The following is a 21,622-nucleotide window of genomic DNA, read 5'->3' as shown; positions in this document are numbered from 1 at the left end:
TTTTTCTGTTTTTTAAAGCGTAAGCACAACTGTCAATCTTGTCAATCGATTTGAAAGACGATTGGAATGGAGAGTGGGGGGTGAAGTGCACATGCGTAACAATGATGCAGTGATACATATGAAAGGACGAGCGTGTGTACCAGCCAGCAATACCATACAATGGACATCATGGTATCAGTAACAAAGTAGCACACAAACCGGTACAGTGGAACCTCGGTTAACGAACTTAATCCGTTCTGGAAAGCTGTTCGTTAACCGAAATGTTTGTTATCCGAAACAATTTTTTCCATAAGAAATAAAGGAAATAGATTTAATTGGTTCCCAGCCCCTGTTGACTCGCTATTTGAAAGTTACAGGCTGTATATATATATAGGTATTTGTTTTAATGAGAACAGTTATAATGCAATATAAATGCAGTTAAATAAACATAAAAACATTAACGAAAGCATTTAAACAGAAAACTTGCCGTTTTGACGGCGTGGTTGGAAACAGGTGTGGGGAGGAAGGAGTGGAATTACTGCTTTGAATCCCCTCTCCATGAGCACGTGACATTATAAAATCGGGGGTGACTTCCCTTTTCTGTAGCTTTGAGGTTGAAGAAAAAAACTTGTCCAGTGTCTGCTTCTTCTGCCTTTTTTTTTTGTAAAACTCTTCGGTAATACGATATCACACATCCGACAGACGCATGCCACCTTCATACTTTGAAATCATTTCCTTTTTCAATTCATTTGTTGGCCGCGTCCTTGTCATTACCTCACTACTATTAATTGCTCTTAATCTTTTTTGGAGCCATGATTGAGGATTATCTTATTAAAATAAAGCACAACAATCACTAAATAAGAAGGATGCGCACAGGTAAGGAACGACTGATCGTAATTGTGTCTCGAGCGCGAATGATGACACGCTGGTCGGTCACGTGTGGTTCACGTGGCTGTTCGTTATCCAAAATTTTGTTCGCTATCGGAGACAAATTTTTAACGAAATTTTTGTTCGTTATCCGAAATTTTGTTCGCTATCCGAGACAAATTTTTAGCGAAATTTTTGTTCGTTAACCGAAAAATTCGCTATCCGAGGCGTTCGCTAACCGAGGTTCCACTGTATTTTCATGACTTAGACGCACTCGCACACACACATGTTAGAGAAGTTGATAGAGAAATCGAGAACATCAACTTTACAATGTGCACAAGACACTCAGATCGGCGAAAATTGTTTTAGTGCTGCTCCAACCGCCTATCTACAGAGAAGGCGCACTTCTCGGAGTGGAGACTCCACCGGCAGGCAGGAAGGAAGGAAGGGGTGTGGAGCAAAAGCCAACACACGGTGCCAAGATGTGGACAAGACATGCCGAGCTGGAGACCAGAGAGGGCGCCACCATCTACACGCGACAAAAAGAAATCAATCATGGTCTTCGATTTTGTCTTTCACCGTGTTTCCCTACTCAAAAGGGGACTTTGGTAGGCAAAGGACACAACTTTTGTATTCTCATCGTCTCTTATGTTTGCTCAGCTATTAAACTTGACTATGAAGCCTACTCAGTGTATTGACTAGACCAACACGCCATGCTTACTTAGCCCGTGTTCGATGTCCCTGAGAGTCCTCAGGCTCCACTGACAGCTGTGGCAGCAGTCAGTCCTCAATTTTTGTTATCCCACCGACTTACGTGACATATTTCGTCTTCATGTTATGATCATTTTAAACCCAAGCCCTAACTTATGCAGAAACCTCTGCTAAATATATCGCTGATATAAATATTATATAAACCCACAAAAGATATCTAACACACACACGCGCGAGGAAAAAAAAAGAGAAAAGCGAAATACCTTGGAAACCTCTTGTTAATGGGCGCAAACAAATAAATTAAGTTAAACTATGTAGCTGTTTAGTTGTCGCCAAGTCGTCCAACTAGGCAGGAAAACAGAAGTAGCAGCAGGTCCGCTCAGTCCAGGTCCACCGACTGCCCTCTGACCTTTCATGGCGACATTGCCGTGACGTCCACAGTATGGATTCTGCGCCTCTATCAGCAAGTCGCCGTTATTAAAACAGCAGTTGCCCGCAGGTTAAAGAAAAGATTGAGGTTTGCCGAGCTAACAAATGAATGGCGCTTTCTCCCTTCCATCACGAATGTCTGAATATGATATGCTAATGCTCCCCATAATGGATGCATAATGGAAATAAATGAAGGACCAGTAAAGGTCCAGGATATACATTACATAAATTAACTCCTGCTGCTTAAGCTTTTCACATTCATACAACAACTGCTCCTCGTGAAAAGGATTTCCTTTTTATAACTGTGCTGCATCGTTACGTCCCACAAAGAAAAAAAAAACCATCGTCTCCGTCATCGAATCAGTCGTTACTCTCCCCTCCCCCTACTTCTCAACCCTCCCTATCACCCCAGGCAGACCTGTTATGAGCTATTTTCCTCCCGGCACGAGTACAATGGACGAAGTCGCTTAAAAAAAAAACAACAACTTGTATAGGGTTTGGTGTTGAGGACTGAAGTGTTGTGCTGGATTACAAGGCTAGTGCAAAGAGGGTAAAAGCAGGTGGACAGGGACCAAAGCGACCTACAACACTATTTCTGTTTGGAGGTAGGGATACTCTTACTGCGAAGCGACAGGCAACAAAGTTGCGACACACGTGAACGTAGGAATAAACCTTTCTGTTGCGGAAATTTTACTGCTGCCGCCTCTACTGCCGCTCGGTAGACATGGTAACTTTGTAAACAAATTGAGTCTGTCCTATACAGCAACAGCGGCACTAAATAATTATAAAAAAAAACTGGTCCAACGGAAAGGTGAGGAAGAGGGTAGGGCGAACGAAGTTCAAATTTTGTAATCTGCTTACTCTCGCTCCTGCCACAATCGTGAATTGGACGTATACAACTAGTCTTCAACGACGCTTCGGCACGCATGCGCAGACTGTCTTTTGGTATGACCTTTCATCAAGATGTAGAACTTCAAATGATTAACTGGTGACTATTGTCACTTAATCTGCGATAAAGCAAACGGTTTTGAATACGAAGACTGAAGGTTCAATTTTTCATTCGGATACTTTTTTTCTCTGTGTTAATCACGTTTTGATTTTACTTTTTTTTTCTTGTTGTGGAGAGCTGTTGTGTGTGCATGAATACGTGCCTACGTACATGTTTTAAGCTCTAGGTTTTTTTGTCGGCAATAACTTTAGGATGTTCGCGCATGCGTTGAACATGTCAGTGCCAAAATGTGCAACCAAAAAATATATATAATCGCCGGCCGTATCCACAAACACTTACTGCCAACGTTCACAGATCAAAGTCTACGCCCCCTTGTTACCGTAAAACGAAAACGCCATCAAACAACAAATAACAAGGGCGACGAAAAGATAAAATGGAATTTACAGCGCAGGGCATCAATAAATGAATTCAAATTGCCATATACTGGTTCCAACGGCATGGCAGTTAACCTGAAACTTGAAGCAGCAAAAGTATTCTGTCTTTCCCCATTCAACGATGGGAAGAGGGGAAGACTTCTTTAATAACAGCGCGTGTCGAGCAGCCTGTAGAATGCGAGCGCATGGTTCTACAATCATGACGAGAGTACATTGAAGTGGAAGCTGTTCTGTTCCACAATTATTACGAGAGTACAGTGGATTGCAAACTGTGCTACTATCCAGCTGTATCGCGTGTTCAGCTGACGACAGCTGTGAATATGGTGCATGAATCTCCGTGCGCGTGTGTGTGTATGTGTGAGCGCGCGCATCCCAACTGTCCTGTCAACAATAAGCGGGATCGTCGATCCTGCGCGTGCTTTATCTGACTTCCTCCAGCATCTCTGGCTTCGGCATTTCCGCTGTAGGGTCACCGGAGCCAAGGCCTGGCGTGACCTTCCTACACCAGCTCGTCATGCGATGAGGTCGTGCGAGTGTGAGTGCGCGTGCGGCCAACGGCGAGGCCTCTGTCGACAGAGGACATACATACGATTCACATGAACCGCCATCGTCCTCCGAGCTAGCGGTATGGCTCCGCAACCAGTTTTAGTTACGACAGTTTTAGTGCGCTTACACACTCTCTTCTAATGAGCATTCGCTGCTGCACCAACCACTTATGTAATGTACTTGAGTGTACAGTGATACCTCGGTTCTCGAACGCCTTGACTTTCGACCAAATCGGTATTCGACCAGGAAATTCGAGAAAATTTTGTCTTGGAATTCGAACAAATATTTGGAACTCGAACAACCGAACGTCCGAGATGAGCCGAATGGCGTTCATTCGGCCCAGCGCGCCTTGCTTGCGTCATCAGTGACAATAACCATCCCCCTTCCCTCCTCCCTCCACATTCATTCCCTCCTGCCATAAAGTTTGGTACAGGTACAGTAAATGAAACACAATTTACTGTACTGTACAGTACATTTTTGTTTTTTGTTTTTTGTTTTTGTTTTAATAAATACACTTTTATTTCTTATTTCTTGCTGAGACTCATGTTTTTCTACATATTATATACAAATTAGGCCAGTAAATAGGCATTTTCTGGGGCTTGGAACGAATTAATCCAGTTTCCATTATTTCCTTTGGGTTTCATTGCTTCGGTTCTCGAACAATTTGGTTCTCGACCGTCCTCCCGGAACGAATTATGTTCGAGAACCGAGGTATCACTGTATTTATAAATCCACTGGCAGAGTGGCAAATGGTATTTTAATTACCTCGCTTAAGCGCACCTTTGAGTATATAATCTATCAAACGCCATTGCCTCTATCATCGGTCTCTCTGTATTCATACATTCTACCCACATCAGTATCATCATCATTGTGTGCGTATGTTTAGGTGTAAAGACGCGTTATTCATTTGGTGGAATGAAGTGGCCATGTTGGAAAATCCCGCAGACTGATACGACAAACGATAGAAAAAAACAATGGGGTTTGTTATTGCAGCCGGCTTACACTGAACACAATCAATGCAGGCGGCACAGCATCTCCCAAAAGCCTCTTCCCTGACCTCGTGTTTAGAGGGGAAAACCGGTGACGTTCTTCCGTTACATGTACAGTCAGAATCTTATCAACAGAAACCTCTAAAATAAGCCCCACGATCGGGCTCTTGCAGCGGCGATGACAAAGCTCAAGACCAAACGATAAATGTTTCTTTTCAAACACAGACGCACGCGTACCCCATCTCTTACACACACACACACACATATATATGAAGAGAAAAGAAAAAAGTTTCCGCAAATTACAATTCTTCTTGTGCACTCATAAGCTGTACTTATCTTTCCCACCAGTCTTCTTTAATCGTGCCTGATTTGATGGAAGGTTTAATTCATCCCTAAGTCGACAAAGTTTTAAAATGCTAGATGAAGACAGATCTCCAAACGCACTTCTTAAAGCAGTCTGACAACAGGTGAAGATATTCCCGCTTCCAAAAACACACCCTGGACAGAACTCGCGTTGTTTACCACCACACTATAACCGCGCATCACCAGATAGGGCTCTCTTGTCCTTGTTGACAACCTTGGGACAATATGAGGGAAACAAAAAAGGAAAGCAAAACCTTCTAAGCTTCGCGAAAACGACTACTTTTCCCACTGTTTTGCCAACCGCCTTTTACTCTCCGAAGGGAGGGTAGTAAGGGGAGGGAGGATGGAGAAAAGCGAACCGTGTCAGGCTGGTCTGACAAGAGTCGCAAAATGATTGAAATACATCAAAGAACAGATAAAGTAAAACATAATGTTGGAATGAAAACAATCGTCTTTTTACTCGTAAACTACATCAAACGTTCACTGCAGACGACGGCTTATAATCTCTTCGTCCTCCCTGCCCTCAGGGGTAGGGAGAAATCTTTCAACCACTTGTAAAGCTTAGAGTGATGTTCCTTCATCTAACTGAAAGAAGGGTGCCTAATTTTTGTTCCATCTGACTTCGTGCATTAATAATATATGGCTATATAAGCCAACTTTACTGAAACTGGTGCGGATAGGAGCCATTGTAGAGTCGCTTACAGTTTTTCAACTAGACTGAGGAGCAGGCTGCATGCAAATTTCGTCCTGCCATATGGCATTCTAAAGACATAGCGTTTGCATGTACTGTTGATAGCGGGATAAATTAGGCTACAAATTAAGTTATTATTGTTATTATAAAAGCTGTTCCAATCGACTCGAGTCGCACCGTGTGCGGCGGCCTTTAAGGTGAGCTGCGTGCACGCGCACACACAAACAACTGTTGTCCAAACATCCTGACAACGACGCAATCCGATCCGGTCCAGCGTAAGATGAAGCTGTCCTCAATTCATGTTTCCCTAGCTTGTATTTGGTGTCGCTCCATCTACATACCTACCGACAGCGCTGCAGAGGCGAGCCTGGAAGTTTCTCTCTCAGGTTAACGACACTGCAACGTTGTCGATCGCATCTCGCACCTCCTCCACTTCCTGTCACTTTAAGCGCTACAGCAAACGCCTATTTCGTCATCTCCAGTTCGGACTTCAGGTCGTGTCCGCCAAATCTTAAAAAAACTGGCTATTCGTGCATCCCTACAGTGACATGCTCTTTCGTTCTGGTTCAGACAATGAATAAAAAGTGGGTATTTAGCCTAACGTGATGGGTGCGTTCCTGGAGTTTGCGTAAATTATTACCAAACGACCAGAGTGCAAGTTAACAAGGGAAGAATAAGGTGAAGCAAACTGTCTGAAATCCTGAACAGAGAAAAAATTCGTGGCGGGGAAGAAACGGGAAAATGGCGTTGAGGGTGGTAAAGAGGTTGATGTCTAAGGCTGTTGTAGGAGTTAACCTTAAAGAATCCTTGTAGGTGTTAACCTTAATGAACTCCCTCTTTCTTCTTATAATTAATCCGTGCGAAAAGACGCGCATTACACTTCACGGGGATAGGGTATGAAAAACAAAAAACTATGACAGACGAAAAAAGAGTTCCAACTCACAAAAAGGGGTTTCGTAATCAAACACAGATATGTGACAAAGTTTGGGCAAGCTTTCTTATCTTTGTGGTAAACATTTGCTGGTGATATTTACATATACACAACAATGTGTGTCCTGTTACTAAGGGCCCTTTACTCACTAGAAAAGCGGATCGCCTTGAATAAAAATGCTTATTTGGCTGATCCACCTTGCAGATAAACAGCAGTCAGTCGTCACACGTGCAGGGACAAATCTTCGTCACCATAACAACCGTCAGAGACAGCTTGTACTAAGACATACTCAGCGGTTACATATGCCAAGTGCCATCTCGATAATAACAGAAGGGTAACAACAGCATAGCAGGGACTTACACTCGCACAAAGGCATGCGCACCGCACTTTAGACAATATATATATATCTCACAAAGAACTTATAAACATCCACGATGTAAAGAAACAATGGTGACTGTGACATCACAGATGCCCAAGTCCGGACAGCCAGAATGCTACTCCCGCGGCGCCAGTTGCTTGCTTGCCCTGGGAAGCTGGGGTCACAAGCGTTCAATACAACATCCTTTCTCCGTTCACGCGACAGTCCACCTCGTGGGGAGGGAGGGACTGTTCAGATGTCGCCTGGCTTTGCCCTCCTTGTGAAAGCGCTCCTGTGGGACGCCGTCTCCAAAATCTGGGCCATTAGTTACACCTCACATCCGACAAATACTGAAAAAAAAAGCTTTCCTTTTTTCAGTGGCAAGTCTTGACGAAAGGAAGATTGAGGGTGGCCTTTGGCAAGGTCTTCAAACTTAATTAGCATCAGTCTGATCGCTATCTTGCGCGTGATGCTCTGTGAACGTTAGTGGCTTTGTGATGCTTTTGTGAGATTATCAAGTCTGCTCTACAGTTTGAACAAGAGGGAAATGCGCACAGCCTCACCACTCATCTCCTTGACACACTCCCCCATCCCCCCCCCACACTTACACAGAAGGGTATTACTATATTGTTGACGTAGCTCGCTGGGGCTACCACTCAGGTCGGAATATACAGGTACAAACCCCAATGTGCGCACCGTTGCCGAATCTGGTGTAGACCAGACAAAGCCCGACTAGAGGGCGCGACTTGCAAAGCGCGTGAAACATTTCTGCGGGGAATTAGCACCGCGTCTGGTTGTGTCCCCGTTATTTCTTCTTGCCCTGGACAGGGCACCCTGCCATTAGAAGCGTCATGTGACAAGATGGCTAGCAGGCCAGCTGCCAGAGAGAACAAGTACGTGGTAACTTGAACCACGCGCGGATCTGTCGGTGTGAATATATGTGGTCTACAGCATAGTTTTAAATGCTAGGCTGAGGTTAGGACTGAAATTTGAATACCCTCCTCAGCTACGAACTCCTCCCTTCTCCACATTCAAACATCAACATTAAGAGGGCAAGGTCGTGACGTCACTGACCTACGTGGATGGTTCCAGGTTTCGCCACCGGTTGTATCTTTGACAATCTAAGTGTATCCGTGTACGTTTTTGATTTCAAATTTTCCGGCCGTTGTCCGTGAGTGATGATATTTACGGGCCGTTATTGCGGGGTTTTGAAATCTGATCTATTTGCCCCTCCTCCTCCGATTCAGGTGGTGCAACTGCCGCCCGATATCCCCAAACACAAGAGAAACACCGAGACGCAGTTAAAGGGAAAGGTGGCGACAGCATTCGAAAATTAAGCTTTTTCACTGGCCGAGCTGTCTGCATATTAAGCATGAAGTTACATTTTCTTCAGATCATAAATTCCTTCGAATAATACCACATTTGCGAAGGTCTGAAAGGGATAGAATATGTGCCCGCCATATGCTTCAGCTATCCACACCTTCGGGTTACCGTTACCTCTAGTTAATACCTACAGCATTAGCAAGCCTTTTGACGCCACGGGGTGGGGATCGTACAGGCACCTCTAGTCTAGACTATCAATCAACCTGGGTCTGTGCCTGTTCCCAATTACAGGAACCTGCAACGCTTCCTTCCACAACTAAACCCGAGGTAAAGTTACCTCTGTTTCATAAGTATGGGCTCATTGACTTTGTACAGGGACGACAACTGTGCAGGTTTGTGCTTTATTTTTAAGGCCCACGAAACTCTTGTCTGTTCTTACAATAAATATTTTTATAACAAAGCCCCCCAACAAAAAAAAAAAAAAAAGACTTTGCGCCTACTGTTCATAGAAATCAGTTTTCAGTAATCTCTATAAAGTGGGGGAAAAAATCGAAGTCAGCTTTGCTAAAATCAATGACCACATTGAAAAGGTTAACGGCTGCAACCTCCGTTTTCTTCTCCTACGCTCTCATCGCTACCGCCACCATCTTTTATCGTTACCACAAAATATGGTCCATTGCAGATTCTCTCTCCAGCGTGCTGCTTGCTTCCAATGTAATTCTTTCAATTATTCTCACTTTCCATGTGGTCACATTCCTCAAAAAGATCAGAATGTGTAAACAGCATTGGAGCAGCGCTACCTATAGAGCTGCGTCTTTCTCATGCCAAAGAAGTGTTCTGCGCGACCCCGGTGACCCCCGTCTCCTGAAATAAATGAGGTACCTTACCATCTACTTCCTTATTTTTGAATTGTTTGTTTCCTTAACATACCTGACACAGACTGTGCTAAGTTTGGCCTCCTCAGGGTTGGCAAGACAATAAATTATGACATGATATGTCTACTTTAGACGGCTGTGGGCATCGTGTTCCGAGTGCAGGCGTACCGGTGGCCCCATCCTCGCTCGCCTGACTATCATCGCTGTCTGAGATGGATGGAACAAACGATTTCTCCGTGGTAATGCCATCATTTTTCTTGGCCTTACGTTGCGGCACCGTAGTTTTGATACGTCAACTTTCCTTTCGTCCAACGTAGTCGTGGAATGGGTCACACGATTCTTTTTTTACTGGATTTTATTATTTCTGTAGATACATGTGCTCCTACTCTACAAAAGAGGCAAAGGACATCGGAACCACCTGGGCTCAACAGAAGGGGGTTAGGGTTAGGGTCCGTTGGCGAGGTCTTCTTGCGGCTCTATGCTCCTAAAAGGAGCAACAAGGAATAAACTAAACTCTACAAAAGGCCATCTAGGGGCAACTGCAAACGACACAAATAATCTTGCAAACTGACCCTGCATCCCGCCCTCGGTCTACGAAGAAAGCTAGTAATGCCAGACCAAACACAGACTGCGACTTGGTACACGCGAGAACTTTTGTGTGTGTGTGTAGAAACTTTCCAGCTTAGTTAATCTCCAGTTCCAGTTTTTATCCCTTGAAAGGGTTAATCCTGGCGTCGTTCGATAGAGCTAGAGGAGAAACTCTGGAGCACCAAGTGGAGATAATAGCTCTCTCCATCACACACACACAAAATAAAGTCTGACAGTCATAGTCCCTAGTATGCTACCTAAAAGTTCTACGTGGTTCTCTGTTTCAGGACGATGGACCTATGAAAAACATTACACCGCACATAAAAGAAAAAGTTGGGAGTGAGGGTAGGCTGCGGGGAGGATGGTAGCCAAACACCTGCGACCTCTGAACGTTTTATGCCCTTTCACCTTGGCCTACTTATGCGCCATTAATTGGTGGGCTGGCGGGTTGTTCGCTGAAGCGTGCAGTCCAAACTGTTCACATCCTTCCACCCTCCACCCATCCCCACGCACCAAAAAGTAAATCTCTTTGTAACTCTCACAGCGGGAAACCGAACTGGCACATCCCCTTCCGACCAGCAGAGCATTAAGGCCTGACTACGAACTCTGGCCACAAACATGCGAAACGACGTCAGCTTGCTGTTGCCGTGGCTGTTAATGGTGAAGAGGTGGGGAGGTGCTTTCAAAAAGACGGAGGGGGTAAGGACTATAACCGAAACAGTTTTAAAAGGTGCCACGTCCCTAAAATGCACGAGATTTCGCTGTGTAGGAATAGTCTGCACACATCTACGTGACCTATCTAATTAATAAAACTGACCCAAACACACGAATAGATAGATGCACGCGCACCCCTCATGTCGGAGCGGCGTAAGTGTGATACGCAAATTACTCTAAAGAACGAGCTGAGACTGAGCGGAATAGCCGAGAAGCGGTCACAGTTTAGCCCACAAGGTTATATCGTAGAATCTCGACATCTGCGATCTCTCAATTTACAGGCGGCAGCGAGGCTAATGATTGAACTTGACGAGGTTATCGCCTGATGTGTCTGCTGCTAAACAAGGTGTGGTTTCACAATTCATGTGATGTCTTGATAGAGAAAGAGAAAACAGTGCCAAAGGATTGGTCACGGGGAAAACGATCTAAGACACGCACGGGGAGGGGAAAAACAAGCATGATTACGTCTGAATCATCAAAACAATTATCATTACAGTTGTGACTAGAGAGGAAGTACGAATAAACTGTTAATTAGCAGCTTGTCTGGACCTGCGCGACGTAGAGTTACAGCCCTAAGTGGTGGTCACACCATGGTGTTACACTGTGATGCCAGCACTCAACACCAATCGTTTCCCGTCACAGGATGATAAAGCCTCTCACACTGTCCCATGATGATCTGTCTCTGCTGAGTCGTAACCCGGCCCCGACTTTATGTAAAGAAACAGACAACAATATATTGACAAAAGTTAGTCACTGGCGGAAAACCGCAAGGGTACAATGCGACCAGCACTGCGTTTTTCCTCTTGTGCCTCAAAACAAAGTCACTCAAGGCCTGCTTCATGCCTGCGCCGTTGACTGGGACCATTGTCCTTCTTCATACAATAGGCACCATGGTGTTCTCAAAAAGCGCAGACCGCATTTAGGACTGACGTCACAAACGCCACACCCAAAAACAGTAGGTCTTTCAGTTGCAGCTTTTTTTTCCCTTCTGTTTTTGTTTATGTCACGTGCGTCAAGGCTATAAACATGAGCATGGATAAGACGGGTGGACGTTCAGGGCAATGCTCATAGTTCGGGAACCAAGCATTACTCACCATGTCACCCCACTGAAAGTCAAGTGCTTACTGTCAACTGGTGCAATGATTGACAAAGTTTACAAGTAGGGGATTAAATAAAGGAGTTAGCTTGTGTATCAGGGACAACAATTGTGCTGTGCAGGTTTATGTCTCTTTTATTTTCACGTCCAAATCAGCTGAAGAAAGGAGTCTGAGGGCGGAGGAAAAAAACTAAGAAAAGTTATATTGCGCACGCACTGTCTGGTCAAAGGGTTAAGCGAAAAGCCTACAACTAAAAGAACAAAAATAAAATGGAAAAAGCAAGCATGAAACTTCCCGCCAAATGTTATCTTTGATGACAAACATTTATTTTTATTCAGAAACAAAAATGATTAAAGGGAAAAAATCCGAAGAGCACTATGTCGAATACGATAACGAATTAAAAAATTAGCAAGTATCAAACAGTCCTACACATATCTGTCCAGTTTACTTTCTACATCTTTTGTTATGGGAAGGACCTATAATAAAATACGGAATGGCAAAACGAACCAGACAGGCCTACCCAAGTCTATGAGTGTTTACCTATCCAGGGGTTTCCTGACCCCGTGGTGACCGCAAATAATTAACTAAGTCAAGGAGAAGGACGTCGCTAAAAATTGGGAAACTAGTTCCGGTCGTCTGCTTCGCTTGTAATTTCATCTACAGCGTTTTAAGTTCTCTATAATGAATAACGTTTCCCGGTAACATTATGATGCCTGACGTTTGAATTTGTGATGGGTGACTCTTAATAAAAGAGTGACAATACGATATGCGTCGGTGAACTAAACGGGAATACGTGCTTATTATGATAAAAAATACCGTTGCATGCTCATACTGTGGTCTTTTGCTCACAGTGATTTGTACTTCGGTCCCTTGTGTATAGCTAAAGCTATACTGTTAAAGCTAAAACACGTGCTTCTGTGCCTCGCTAAGCTACAAACGAAAGTCATCTGCCTTAACCTATTCTTAGTAACACGCATGGCAGCCGCCAGCTAATCGGTTCGCCGAGTGGGGAAGCCTGTCCGTATCTGTGAGTACCCGTGTTTTCCTATCTCAGGTAGGGTAACAGGCTTGGTAAATGAAGACAGGAAATATGAGCCTTTGAGATGTTTTACCCACGAAGCCTTTCTGTCGGTCACTAAGCCCGCGGGAAATATAAGCATCCCGAACAATCTGCCAGTGTCCCTTTATGACGGAGACAAGGTGGCACTCGGTCCTACCGCCATAAAACTCCCACAAACCCCGATAAACTACAGGGTCACCGCAGGGACAACATAAGTACATGCAACGGAGATGGGATCCTTGGGGGGAAAAACAAAATCCCGGGTCTCGACATAACTCAGCAGCTGCTATTCGAGGGGACATTTGCTCTGGAACGTGTCAGGCTGTACAAATAAATAAAAGACTGCCTTCACTGCTTCTGCCGATGTACAAGCAATAAAAAAAATATCGGTGAAAGACGAAAGGGCCATGTAAGACAGTCACTTGCCACCTAAAACATAAAACCCGAACCCTGGGTGGTGGTGGTGACGTGGGGGTGGAGGTGATGTATCATGTTGTCGACAAGGACAAGACGGTTGTGTGTACCGTGGATGCGAAATCGATGGCGTAGATGAGAGATCGAGGGCGTAAATGTGAAATCGATGAACGCACACAGCCATCTATTCACGGCTGGCAACATGTCACGCTTGCTTGCTTGCCTGCGGTCAAGGATGGGTTTAGAAGCACAAAAAAGCGTGATTGACTAAAATAATGTTAATAATGTTAACAAGTGCTAATGTCCATCTTAGCTCAATGTCGAAGCCCTCTTAACTCTATTTGATGCCCTTCTTCCATAGAGTATTCAATGGCGAGGTTATCAGTCCATCAAAGGTCTAACGACTTTCGCTGCATTCAACTCCCCTTGTATTGGACTTTAAACATTTTTTACAGTACGACTCCAAGCTGCAGGACGTCTTCAAACATCTACTCCGTTTTCTAAGCCCTGCATTTGTTACAAAACAGAGGATAACATCACGTTTACTCCCCTCGCCTTTCGCTGTCAGGAGTTTAATAAAATGAATTATGTCCTCGCTATCGGGGACTGGGTGGATAGTTTTATCGTCTTATGACGACATCATCTCGTTGTTTTATCACCCTAGGAAATGGAGACAACCGTTTGTCATCTGTTGCTGACATAACACAAGCACGTTCTCAAGGAGAAAACCATCATGTGGAAAAGGTGACCTTGACTGCCGATGCAGGCACTTTTCATCGAGTGATTTTTTTTTCCTTTCGCCATGTTATCTCTCACTCCGCCACTTACATGCTCCACACTACCGCTCTCACTCCTGCGCGCGTGCACTTGCACGAAAGCTTAATCGGACAGGTGTCAGCCTCTTAACTGCCGATAACGCCGGCGTTCCGTTTGTTAAATAATCTGGCGTCCTCTTCACCAGAAGCTGCCGTGTCCAACTTTACGCCTTTGACGCCCCCGACACTGCCCAGTGCATGGCTTTGGTCACGTGACCGCTTCAAAAGCCCTCACACGGCGCAGAGCAGATTCAAGGAGCGCCTCGAATTGGTTTATTAATGAAGCCAGTGGGAACACACGCAGCCTCCGTCTTGAAGAAGTCGCTGCTCGCACGGCTGACATTCCAGGCTATATACTTTGCATGGGCGGCACCGACACTACGATGTTAATGCGATGACCGGAACCGCTTTTAAAGCTAGCACAGCCTCTTCTGAAGCAGGGAACGTGACAACAATATGTAGTCGGGATGGACAGGAAAGCGGCTAATTTGGAAAATGCTTTCAGCATGACCTGACTCTTCCACGCTTTATCAGCTGCCCTGTTTAGGGTGAGAGGAGGTGCGAGAACACGTATTCTAACCCCGTACACGCTCTCGTTCTCGCTGGATCCTCCGAGGTCGGCTGTACCTGGGGCCGCAGTCAGGAAGTAGCGATAACCTTACTCCTAGGTTAGCTATGGATAGACTATAAGACGTTTCGCAGCCTTGATGAGAAAAGGATGGCATACCCAGTGGGATCAAAACCAAGAAGAAACACTGACCGTTTCATCAAACCTCAACAGGATAATAAAGAGCAAGGGGAAGGCACACAGAACTTTTTGTCAAACCTTGCAAGGATGGGAAATGGCGTAGGTCTGGCAAAGAGGACTGTCTTCTCTAGGATCCTTTAGGATCCTTGATATGGCTGGGACAAGAAAAAAAAGGCAAAAACTATCAAACCAGACAAAATGTTGGCAGAAAGAAAACTAAACATTTACATGCAAGAACATTGCAGACACTTACATGACAGTAAGTTATCTTACCTGTTCATCTGACAAGCCCTCATCATCCATATTGCGCTCCAAGATGCGGTACCTGTAAAATAAATAATATTGCACACTAAGTTTCTCCAATGCATAAATGATAGTAATGAGAAAGTACACTTTAAAATGCTTAAGGAAATCAAAGCAGATGTTGATTTTGCAAAATTCATCACATACCATGGTGTTAGTTGAATATTGTTCCAATTCTTCTGTCAATATCTGCTGTATTTAGCAAATAGGAGAAAAGCCTCAAAGACAGTATAGCTAGCCAATCAGCTACTTAACAACAACAACAAAAACCCTAAACAAAACAAGCTGACAGCTGAAAAACTGTATTAAAAAAAACTAATTGTGCCCTTAGTGTAACAGCTGTTAAAATAGGCACTACCTGCTGTACATTGGGATAAGTGCATCTTTAATTACTACTTGGATATGCACTAAATATGCTGTACACTAGCTGAGTCATCTGCTCAAACATGATAAAGAAATGTCAAAATAAGAAGGGCACTTCTGAAATGGACCTGCTTGCACATACTGATATATCAAGTGAGAACAGAATAAAAATGCTTACAACTTTACTTCATATTTGTAATAAGTTAACTCTTTGCTGGAACATAATGATTCACTCTCACAGCTGCAGCAATTAGAAAACTAAGTTCAAACTGTTGTAAGTAAAGGGGTTAAGTATAATTTCTGAAGCCATGACCCCCCTCCTCCTCAGTGCACTGTTTACCAGGGGACAACTGTTTACTCTGCACATATGGTAACTCCTGAAAGAAAGCATTAAACAGCGTGAATCAGAAACAGAATCAATATGGGTCTGTAGTGTTTGGTGCGACCTGGGGAGGTTTGAGTCAACTCTCCATTAAATCACAAAAACAATATGTTCAACAAATCTAAACAGGGTATTAATTCGGCAGCTTGGTTGGATATGGTAAAAAAGAGCTCTTACACAGAAAAAGTTCTGTACCCTAATCCTGTTCTACTAAGGGACAAAGGATTCTTAAGAAGAGGGGGGGGGGGGACACCTAAGCCGTAACTCTCAATCTAGAGAGAAGCATGTGCGCCCAAAGAGAAATCTGAATCCGGGGACCTCACAGCTCTCACTGTAGTTGTGATGAAAGAGCATTTTAAAGCCAAGTTACCAGACCACCATTTATGAACTACTAATTCAGTTCCAAGTCCATTATGTATAAATCTCGTGCGCCAGTTCAGTCACCAATAAAAATCGTTTTTATACCGCACTGTAGACTACTCCCAGTCATAAATATTAATTTGAAAGCAGTCTGCAGCATCTCTATGCTACAGCCCATCCCCCCAGCAATGTCAAAGCTTTGCTTGTTTGGTAAGAACCTTTTCCTTCCGAGCCTATGCGTGAGGTAATTCACCAATAGCGCGTGGAAACCGTGGTGATCTCATCGGCGTGATTATCAACACGCCTGACTCGAGCAGCGATAACGACGCCGCTCCGCTCGCCACGCGACAACATGATAAGCGCGGCTCGACCCTCTGTCGAAAGTGAAAGGGCTTACGGAGTCGACTCCACATCATAAATCATTGTCTCGTCTGCTGCTTTACAATCCTTTCAGTCGGACGTACGGCCAAGCAGTGACAATGAGAAACTGCACTTAAGCCTGAGAAGTGACTCGTTTATCCGCTCTATTGTCTGACGCATATTATGGTGTGATATACACGAAATCAAATCGTGACTAAATGTTTTCATGAGATGGGAAAAAGACTAAATTCTTCGTGAGATGATGATAAGTAGTCAATCGCATGAAAACACTAAAGACAAATGTATGCGTGAGAGAGAGAAAGAGAGAGGCGGAGTTTGAGGAGTGTGATTGTCCGACCACCCAACGTAACTAATTTTCTTCTTAAAGATTTTTTTCAAGTAGCTGCAGAAGAATTGTTTCTTCCATCATGTTTCCTCCTTCCTTGTCACTGGAACCTGATAGCATATGGGAAGGTCTCTTTCTTTCACTCACACACACACACGTACGAGCGTACATACGCCAACAAGGGCCACGATGTTGGAAACTAACCTTGACTCGCGTTCGCCATTCTGGTTGATGAGGTTCGTGTAGTAGTTCTCCAAGGTAACCTTGGCTCTGGTCACCTTCTCCAGAGTGTGCGTACTAACGGGTCCCTGTTCTCCTATCGTGGCCATTTTGGAGCGGCGACCCTAATAAAAAAAGATGAAAAACAAAACGTAGCCTTAAGGAAATTGTCCTTACAAAGTAATACACTGAAGACATCCACCAAACTACAGGCACCTAGTAACGCAACGACTTGTGGGGATACTTTTTTAAGGACAAACTTCTGTTTTTATACAATTCTGCAACAGCTAAGTAGAAACGAACATTTCTGGCTGCTAATATCAATAAGGATAAATGTAACATTCCAAGGCATTTTAAACTTAGCATGCAAACATCAATTTTTAAAAAAACAAATTTAAAAAACTTCAAAACAAGAGAACGGCCTTTCAAAAAAAAACAACAAAAAAACAAAAAACAAAACGTGACTAAACCTTAATATGGTTAACAAACACCAACAACAACATATTAATTCACAAAAGAACAAAATCTATGATCACTCAAATTATTATCTCTATTCAAAAAGTGCATTTAACGAATTACACAAATGCAGGATGCTGAAAATGGCGAAAGAAACTGTATGGGCATATTAACATGAAGCTGTCCTCGGGGTGATGGTATAGGTAATGTTGAATGTTAATCCCATCACTCACCGCTGACAGTTACACTGCAACTTCAAATTGTATTTTCACCCTAGGGCGAAAGGTAAAGTCCCCCGTATAAATTCTTTTTCCTTAACTGCTTTAGATATTGAAACAGGACATCAATTTACATTCGAAACAAATTATTTCTGTCTCTTGGCAGGAGATATGCAAAGTCTACTCCCATCCAGCCTACAAAGTCGAGATCAAGTACAGAGAGAAACAGGTCACGATGAATACAACGATGACGTCAACGTGTTACAAGTAGTTCCCCTTAAGGGCACGTCTTGAATACTCAACAGCGTGACGACGTTTGGCAAATACTTTACACGACCATTGTGTAGAAATCGGCTATCAAAAGTCATATATTTGACTGTCTAGTTGAAAAGGTACTTAGGAAATTACTTGAAGGACTTTGATGAAACCAACAGTGTGACTGTGTGACAGTGTGGCACGTCTGCACAATCTCAACATAATGAAGCCTGAAAAACCACTTCCTCATATTCAAATTTGGACTTCGATTATCCTTGGAAATTTACAGTATACCATCATCTTTCTTCCTTTTCTTCTATCCCTCTTCTTTCTCTCTCAATCAACAACAGAGGGAACCTGAGGGGACGCGATGGCACGATACACATGTGAGGGGTTGTCATGCTCTGTCGGGTCTGATCCCCCCCACCTCCCACTTAAAAAAAAAAAAAATCTATTTGCTGTCATGAGTGGCGGTCACAGTTGTACATGAAACGGACTTCCTTATGATTGTAAGGTGCGTGAATGACAAACGCTAGGTCGTGGACGGGGCAGGTGGGTTGTGGTCCGGACTGCCCACGAACTAGTCCGCGGTACCTTTGAAATTTGGGAGGAGAAGAAAGGGAACAGGACAATTCGCGCGTGCAAGTTCCGGTTATTTTTTCTCCTCTCTTTTTTTTTAAGACGTCGCTAAAGGGGTAGTCAAACTGAAACGTGAAGCCTAGTGTCGACCTACCTGCTGTTCTCCCACCCGTACACCCCCTTCAACAACCTTTATGCAACCGTTGTTCTATTTACAAGGTGTCGCGTTACCGACGTCAGAACGCCGCAGTTTGTAAGGCTCTCTCAACACCTGTGGCAGGGTCTATCCCACGTGTTTACACGTGGACGGGCACGCGTTCAGGCGCTCCACCCCGCGTACACTGCAACTCTCGTGTTTTTCCAAACAGGCTCTAGCGTTTGTGTGTATGGCAGCATTCTAATATGCAGCGGCGATGTCACCACAACGAAACGGTTGTTGTTGACGACGGTCTGTAGCTGGGTAATATCATGTCTAAAGGTAGCTGCATTAAGTAGTTGGGGGAAGGGGGAATCTTATATCAGCGCGCACCATCAACGGTGTTTACAGCACTCACACGCACCACGCCGTCCGCTAAGCAGAGCATAGGCCTCCGGGAAAGTCAATAAAGGATTTCTACCCCTATACCTCGACTAGTTCAGGTAACACGGCTGCTCGTTTGGCGAAGGTTTCCTCTCAGTCCACCAAATAAAGAAAAAAGCACTATGAAGAGTTTCTCGAAAAAAGCATCACAAAGAGTTCCTCATGAGCTCTCTATGACTGCTGCAGTAGCCCCCGCCTTGGTGTTACCCAGGAATTACTGGACACTTCTCTAGGAGTTGTGTAGAGTTATTCTCCAGTTGGGAGAGGGCCCAAAGGCATGGACACCCAGACTGGCCTTATTTCTCATCCTGTTTCACCAATGACCACCACCAAATACTAGCAAAGGTATATACTCCAACACTGTATATGATGTCTCTTCTGGCCATTTTTGTTGCAACTGTTTTCAGTTGACTGTATGGTGAGAGTAACACAATGGTGGCAAGGGAAGGAAGTTAACAACAAAGCTAAAGCAGTTCCCTGAAAGCCCTAAGCTTAATATTAGAGGGCCAAGAGTCTAGTTTGCAGCTGACCAGGTCTGTGCTGGTGCAAGGTGGAGGGGGAAAAATAGTACAATAAAAGGCACATGAATGCCCTACACGTTTCCTCCCTCTCCCACATGGGAGAAACTATTAGGCATGGATCTTTCACAAACACATCAATGCATACACATCCAAGCCTCCTAAAGCTGTTGTTACTTATCCTCTGCATAGTGATGTTCAAACCTTGCACATTCTCTGTAAATATCACTTCCCTGCACATATCCAGTAATCAAGAATATTAATCTGAAAATTATAATAACCTAGTCCATACAGTAGGAATCCTATTATATTATAATAGAGGCTAAAGCAAACAAAAGCTTTTATTTTTAAAAGTTTTTTTTAAGAATTATGGTTTAAAAAAACCTCTTAGGCTAAGGAAATTATTGGAGCTTGCAAGCAGCAGCTTGCGCGTGCACACACACACAGGGAAACAAAATGTTGACTGTTTTAAGGTTTTTTTTTTAAAGATGATTTTATCCCAAGTGTGGAATTTCTGTGCTAGGACCTGTTGCCACAAGAAAACAACAATGCAAAAATATCTTATTGAATGCAAAAAGCTGTGATTCTCTGGCTGCATGTGGTGACAGCTGGTTATGTCTCCTCAAAGATGATCAGTGTGAGTGTGTGTTTTATTATTCTTAGTTACAAATGTCTTTCCCTAATAAAAGGTAGGCAAATAGAAGCTCTCAAAACAGACTTAAAAGTTATACAAGCTTTAGCTCCACACTGCTCTTCTGTAATGCTAACAGGTGTGTTAGGCTGGCAGAAAACAAATAATGTTACTGAAAATATGCCTCAAAGCAGATTTACATTAGATGTGAGGAGTTCAAAAGTGAGGAAAAAATGCTAAAACAAAAAAAAAAAAAACCCCACATATGTAGCCCCCAACACTGTTCATTAACTCAGTAAGAACACAAACAGCAAAATAAAAACAAAAGGAAAAAACAAAACTTTAGTACTCAGCCAAGACAGCTTGCTCACACTCTGTTGCTACAACTGCTGACCTTTCTCTTTCTGTAACAGCACCAGCTTGTGCCATTCACATCTCAGATATGTGACTTCACAATGATTTTACTTTAATCTGAAATAAATCTGTGCTAAGCTAAAGCAACACTCTAGCTTGGCGAAGTCCTATCAATTTAGATACATATCACAAATAGTACAAAATCACTGTGAGACAGGCTATCTCAAAACAAATCCCAGAAAATCATACATCCTTTTACTACTAATGCTATCATGTCTGCTTCTGAATAACAAAATTTAAGCATAACGAACTGCATAATTAATTATCCTCAAGCATTTTCTCTTCCTCAAACATTTACATTTAAGAGATTTAGACCACAACACCAAAGTGAAGTGCTAGATAAATGTGACAAGATCACATGCCACCCTTTCTTCTATAAACACTAGAGATTGAGTGTTTGTTTCTGGAGGAAATAAACAGACATCTCTAACTAATACTGGCACATTTGCATAGAACAACAAAAACCCATGTGGAAAAGGTCACATCAACTATTACAATAAATGCCATTGATAAAATATATGTGCAAAATAGTATTTTTCTTTCTTTTTATCATCAATAAATACATGAACATACACAACCCACAAAAAATGAACAGCTTGCCATTTGGAACACAAAGCACCATTCAATGGGGTTCTCTACAGTTCTGTGCTTCAAAGTTCATTCAAGCACGTCAAAAACAGCTAAAAATAAAAAGCCAGATCTGGCAAGGCAGGTTTTCAATTTTATTTCCACCGGCTCCTAGGCAAACAACAGCAAT

At 43.5% G+C, this 21,622-nt stretch overlaps 1 protein-coding gene across 2 annotated transcripts in view; it reads right to left on the bottom strand.

Moving 5' to 3' along the window:
• Positions 1-21,622, bottom strand: part of LOC112559390 (serine/threonine-protein kinase 38-like) — a 53,426-nt gene that overhangs the window by 30,142 nt on the left and 1,662 nt on the right. For both annotated transcript variants that reach the window (XM_025230606.1, XM_025230607.1), the window contains exons 2-3: positions 17,200-17,339; positions 15,155-15,206 (exon numbers count right to left, since the gene is read on the bottom strand). In XM_025230606.1, coding sequence (XP_025086391.1) covers positions 15,155-15,206; positions 17,200-17,324 — 177 coding nt within the window. In that variant the 5' untranslated portion in view covers positions 17,325-17,339. The remainder of the gene's footprint in view (positions 1-15,154; positions 15,207-17,199; positions 17,340-21,622) is intronic.

This window comes from Pomacea canaliculata, linkage group LG3 (genome assembly GCF_003073045.1).
Source record: "Pomacea canaliculata isolate SZHN2017 linkage group LG3, ASM307304v1, whole genome shotgun sequence".
Taxonomy (NCBI): Eukaryota; Metazoa; Mollusca; class Gastropoda; order Architaenioglossa; family Ampullariidae; genus Pomacea; species Pomacea canaliculata.
This window is presented reverse-complemented; position numbering and strand designations above follow the sequence as displayed.